Raw genomic sequence first — 6102 nt, 5'->3', positions numbered from 1 at the left:
TACTGCTCTTAGGCCTGCAAGTTCACACTACGTCGGCCGGGATTTCCGATGCGGTGTGGAATATTGCTCCTGTATATTTGCACTTGAATATGGACTAAGGTCCGAAATGTTGTGCCATTAAACAACTGGAAGCATTAACAGTGTTGCGGATATTTATCATTTACCACTTGAGTTCACAGAACTTATTTTACATAATCACTTAATTCAGATTCTTCTAAGAATTCCTCTCAAACACATAATACTAAGCTGTATATTTTTGGAAAAACGTTGGCGTTTCAATGCAATGAGCAATGCTTCTATTATTGTACACCACCTACCTCGAGGGCCAGCTGCTGCACTTTGCCGGCCCCGTGTACCCTCAGTAGGGAGAAGAGCAGCTTGAAGTGCCCGATGCACTCTGTCTCCGAGCCTGTGTGGAATAGATCAGATCCCATTAGAGCCATGCTGCAATGCCTCAAAGCAACACCAAGTTAGCCAGGCCGTGCCCTCCAAGTGACGCAACAGCTTCAACGTTGCTACCAGTCAGGTCAAGAGTCAATGCAAGTACTTTCTGAGTTCCCGCAAATACGGGAACTCCTCCCACTTTGTCGGTAAGCAAACAACCATAAGCAGACCAAGGGAGGCGGGTCAACCATGCCGTTTGGGAAATGTTAATTGTCATGCTCTTGGTCAGACCAAGTCTCGAAGAGATTTGAACGTCAATGATAATCAGGCTAACACAGAGTAGCTTTCATCCTCTTCATTAAGGATGTAGCCAGGAGATTAGGTTTGACATACAAGCAGGAAAATAACAACAATATGATAATCCATGCAGTTATTTAGCATTTGTTTCTAGCAGCAATTTTTGGTAATATTCTAACAAGATCAGCACAGCATACAATTAACAATAATAGGCAATGTTCAGTGTACTTTCCAGATAACTGTATCCAAGTAAGCAACAACCCCAGCAGGCATGGGCATACTTGCCATTACGTATGTATAACGTATATATAAAGTTCATGGTGGAGACATGTCCATACAACTTTTGAGATGAACCCCGACATTTCCCCCATCATTTTCATGAACATAATGCAAAAACAGGATACTCTGACACTTTACCACATTTATGTCCTCACCACTTTCCAAACCAGGGGTGCATTTCTGGAAAGCGTAGTTGTTATCAGTTAGCAACTTCGGTCATTGCCAATGGGAAATTGCATTGCAAGCAACAAATTAGCTAACACAGTTAGCAACTTTGGTTTCCAGAAATGCACCCCTGCCCTACATCATTGCAGACAGGTACAGTATATACAGAGGGCAAGCAGAGCTAAGTGGAGCTGACCTGGGTTGTTCTTGATGACGTTCCTGAGAGCCTCCAGAGCCATCTCTGCGAAGCGCAGCCTCTGGGCGTGCTGCTGAGACTCCACCTTGCTGGCCTGCGTCATGACCATGAGCGTGTGCAAGTACTGGGCCTGGGAGCCCACGTAGTCCAGCAGGCTGGCTGCAAACGCCTTAGGGTACTGGAGCAGGGATGGGAGGTGGAGGACGATGCATGTTAGTGTAATTCATAAATCTTTAATTAAAAAAACAGCCAACAATGGCCAAGCTATTTGCAAACACCTCAGGGGTAGGAGAGTACAGAGTGAATTTGCTAAGTAAGTTTAATTTATAGAGCACAAGGTTTAAAACTGTGAACATAGACCAAAGTGCTACAGTATACAGAGGTCAACTAAATAGAACAGTAAAATGTAAAATATGCTGAATAAAACCAACGGGCAGGAAGCAGTATTGAAGTAAGAATGAAAGAACAGATCCACAATTGACAACTACACTTTAGTACTAATACATTATTAAAAAGGGCATCTAGACCAAGGCTCATTGGGGCAGCGAAAAAACATCAATGAGAGAAAAGAGCAACAGGGTTAAATGGGGCCCTGCCATGGTGAACACCAACACGTGGCCTTTTTAAATCAATAATTCATACCATTCTTTGCGACTAAAATTGATTTGCTAATGTGCAAGTTATATTATGCCATGTGCTTTTCAAAGCCATTAGCATTCTAAATGTGCCACGGTATTAAATAGTGATGGTAGAAAATGGAAAGTTTATTCTAAGATGACAACACTACTACAACAACAACAAAGTGCATTTCCTATGGTTCAATATGGCTTCCAAATGCATTAACTTAAAATACTTTTCCATTAGTCTAATAAGGTAAGACAGCACTTGAAAACTTTTTATGCACCTACAGACTTCAGATGCTGGGACATCTGGGAAAAACAAGCATGTGCGCAGTGCGCACACACACAATCCTCACCTCCAGAGGGAAGGCTGGCTGCTCGTTGTAAACTCGGACGAAGATCTCGCCGACGATCAGCTCTTTGGCATGGAGCGAGAAGACAAACTCGGCACCGAAGCTCTTGTCACACTCTCCCTGCGGGGGTGAAAACAAAAAACACATAGCGGTATGCAGTGAATGAGGGTATGCAGTGAATGTGACAGCTTCCCCAGAGCATAGGACACTGGGTGCCGAGGAGTACACAACAAGGAGTACACAACAAAAGAAAAACTAAACAAACAGGCAGAGTAACCGATAGAGTGACAGACAGGCACAGATGGGAAGAGTGACAGACACTGACAAGTGAGACAGGCAAAGGGACAGAAAGGCAGAGGGACAGGAAAGCAAAGGGACAGAAAGAGAGAATGACAAACAGGTAAGGTGGCAGAAAGACAGAGAGACAGAAAGGTAAAGGGACAAACAAACTTCAAATTTAAGTAATTAAAAGTCGGTTCATACAATGGCAATGAACCTCGACATGGTTTGGTGAAATGAAATCCAATTGAAATGCTTATATCTTCCTTTGGCTGAAGGGCCAGAGCTATTTCATGAATAAAGAATCGCTACGAAGAACATGACAGACAGGGAAGATGGCAGAAAGTATGCAGAAAGGGGCAGACAAGAAGGAGGAACCGACAGGGGGAGTGATACACAAGTAGACAGAGGAGGTCCCATCTCCTCACCCTCTTGATGTTGCTCTCTTGCTGAGTCTGCAGGAATTCTAGGAGTTCCACACGCGTTGCGTTGTCCCAGATCAGGTAGGGGTTCTCTGAATTACTGTTAAGCAGCTTCAAAACCTGGAAGAAAAAGAAAAACACAAAACGATGTCATTTATTGACTGTTGTTGTCAGCACATTCACAGAAACAGCAGGATAAGTACATATCATGTACAAGCTGTTAAGGGATTGAGAACAAAATACAAAAAAATGCCAGCAGAGCTGGTCAAAAAAAGATGGCAGAGAGACAGGGGAGAGGCATATAGAAAGAAAGCAAAAGAACTCATGGTAACACAGGTGTGAATGTCTCTGTATAACTATCAAGCCTCTTGTCCCCACCTCAGCAGGTGTTCCGCTGGCTAGCCTCCGCGATATATAGGGCGTCAACATGGCCGCCAGGCTCTTCCTGATCGTGGGGTTCTCTGGTGGTGTGCCGGCAAGGCCATCCAGCCCGTTGGCCTGGCCTCCATTAGCAGCCCCGTCTCCCCCCTCGACGTGATCCCCTGCCCCAGCACCGGCCATGCTGCCGTAGCCCCCCAGCCGAGCCAGGGCCACCACACACAGCTTGGCTAGGCTGTTGGCCACCTCCTGATAACAAAATAATAAGAATATTTGTAACAATTTTAACAGAATAATAAATATATAATACAATATATAAAATAGCACATTGGATATAGAGCACCCTACAAAAGTACCCAAGGTCACTGGAACATTAACAGTCAATACAATCAGGTGTATATGTGTGTTTGTGTCAGCACCATGAGTGATGGGCAAGGGTGAAAAGGTGGGTTTGCAAGGTGAATATTGCTCTGAAGGTAGACAGACATTGAAGTGCATTGACTGAGTGCAAGTGGGAGGGTGTTCCAGTCCAGAGTCTGTGGCCCACCACACTAAGCGTCCCTTCACCCGAGAAGTGAAGATGTGTGGAGAGGGTTGAAAGGAGTCTATCGAATGAAAATAAAACCTGTTTGAAATCCCGTTCTGTCTTCATGAGGTTTTTGAACTGTGAGAGCAGTGTCAGAACAGGAATTATGAGCTGTGAAACCTTTCATTCACTACAGTACGAGAAGCAGCTGAATGACATTACTGAAGAAATTCATAATGTGTTCATTTAGGCTAGCCAATGTAGCATGTAAGTTAATGAGACATTCGGTTTGTTTTCCCCCAAAAAGGAGCGTAACGCACACTCACGAGCAGAGTACCCGGATGGCGGTTCATACGTATAAGGAGTGTAAGCTCTAGCCTGGTCCTGACCATCCCATAATACTACCATTTCATTTCATATCATGGTCTGGAGGTTGTTTGATCTGACTCGATTGCAGGAAGCAGGAAGGAAATGTTTGGAAAAATCAGGATTTAACTTATAATTTGTTGAACAAACATGTCTGACGTCTATCTATGGCGATGTAGGACCGTTTAACAGATATGTCTGACAGAACATCCTACCATAGGATAAAATTACAAAGTAGGACCGTTTGTCAGAACACCAGCGCATATCCTACCGGTCAACATCGCTCCACAGTAACAGACGTAGTGCGTAGCCAAGTCTCTTGTAGGACTTTCAGGCCGACCAGAACGGAGCTGGAGTCGGTGCCCGAACCAGTTACGTTCAGCACTTAAGTGTTTATCTGCGAACCGCCCGTGTTCATACCGAGCTCTGAACTTTTCCCGCACGTGACTGCGTTACCCGAATGAACCTGCTGACAAGCACGCTGTCGTCACGGTTCGTGGAGAAAAACCTAGTATTTTGCGGTTCGCATTGCGAACCAACTTTCCGGTTCGCGACGCAAATATCTGTGGCGTGAACACGACGGCTGGTTCGCGATTAGGTGCGGGAACGTGCTCCAGCACGGTTCTCAGTCGGCCTGAAAGCGCTATTGGTGGAAGTACATAGGATGGTGCGCGAGGCTATGTAAGCTCACCTGCTGGTTGGTGTCCTGGTTGGCCTGCACGCCGCTCTCCTCCAGCGTGTAGTCGTAGTTGAAGAGCGGGGGCAGCAGGTGCCACAGCACGCCAGCGTGGTACAGGTGTGTCTGCAGGAAGAAGTCCACCGCAAACGAGCTCACGCACTGCACCGCCAGAGATGCCAGCCGCGGCAAGCCCTGGAGAGAGGAAGAAAAGAAGTCACGAAAGCTGGAGCTTGGAAGAAGTCTGCTGCGACTGAAAGCTCACGGAACGAGAAAAACCTTTGATTGCAACAGTGCAATGGAATGGCTTCCTCTAGTTTTTCAAAGACGCTGAAATTAAAAAAGGAACAATTTTGACAGCTTCTCAGAATATACACAACCTGGTCAGCTAGTTCCTTCAATTAAATATGTTGCAATTTTTTGTTTTACTTTCCTCCGACCTGAAACCATCAAAACATTTTCCAAGTTACTACAACTACCTAACCGTAATATACACTAATGTAGTCCTAATGTAAGACACCCTGCCTGACGCTGCATTAATCTGGTCAATGTTTTGGCGATGCAGGAAGTTCACTGTACCTTGCCATAGAAGAGCACGTGACAGACATCTCTGATGATGTTGGGCAGCTCAATGATCTTCTCCCGGCACTCCTCAAACTGAGCCGCCACGCTGTAGCACTTGGCGATGTGCCCGCACACCTGGAGGAAGAAAAACACAAAAAATAATGGACAAAGTGCAGCCAAACACACACACACAAACACACCCACGCACACACACACGTTGGACTTAATAAACAACCGACTGCTTATCAGCTGCAGGCTGATTCATGACTGACGGTGTGTGTAAAACTGGGGTGCATTTCTCGAAACCATAGTTGCTAACTACGCTAGCTACTTTGTTGTTTGTGATGCAATTTCCCATTGACAACTACCCAAGTTGCTAACTGGCAAACAGGACCCCTGATGTGTTGTGGGATGAGGATACTGTACCTGCACAGCCATGTCATCGGGCTTGCTGGAGGCGGTCAGCACGCCAACACAGCGGGAGAGTGCCTCTAACAGAACCTAGTAGACAGGGAAGATGAGAAAAGAGAGAGAGAGAGACATTTAGATGCATAGATCATCTCCATCTATGAAATGAATGCAAAGCAACATCGCATG

At 45.6% G+C, this 6102-nt stretch overlaps 1 protein-coding gene across 8 annotated transcripts in view; it reads right to left on the bottom strand.

Annotated features, from left to right (window-relative positions):
* Window positions 1–6102, bottom strand: part of LOC134455748 (dnaJ homolog subfamily C member 13-like) — a 76443-nt gene that overhangs the window by 13017 nt on the left and 57324 nt on the right. For all 8 annotated transcript variants that reach the window (XR_010036153.1, XM_063207003.1, XM_063207005.1 and 5 more), the window contains 8 exons: window positions 5932–6006; window positions 5521–5640; window positions 4957–5136; window positions 3374–3622; window positions 3002–3115; window positions 2298–2414; window positions 1322–1499; window positions 318–409 (listed from right to left, as the gene is read on the bottom strand). Coding sequence is in view for 7 of the 8 variants with exons in the window: in XM_063207003.1 (XP_063063073.1) it covers window positions 318–409; window positions 1322–1499; window positions 2298–2414; window positions 3002–3115; window positions 3374–3622; window positions 4957–5136; window positions 5521–5640; window positions 5932–6006 (1125 nt within the window). In the remaining variant the exon portion in view is untranslated. The remainder of the gene's footprint in view (window positions 1–317; window positions 410–1321; window positions 1500–2297; window positions 2415–3001; window positions 3116–3373; window positions 3623–4956; window positions 5137–5520; window positions 5641–5931; window positions 6007–6102) is intronic.

This window comes from Engraulis encrasicolus, chromosome 9 (genome assembly GCF_034702125.1).
Source record: "Engraulis encrasicolus isolate BLACKSEA-1 chromosome 9, IST_EnEncr_1.0, whole genome shotgun sequence".
Classification (NCBI taxonomy): domain Eukaryota; kingdom Metazoa; phylum Chordata; class Actinopteri; order Clupeiformes; family Engraulidae; genus Engraulis; species Engraulis encrasicolus.
The sequence above is the reverse complement of the archived record's forward strand: the minus strand, read 5'-3'. Positions and strand labels throughout refer to the sequence as shown.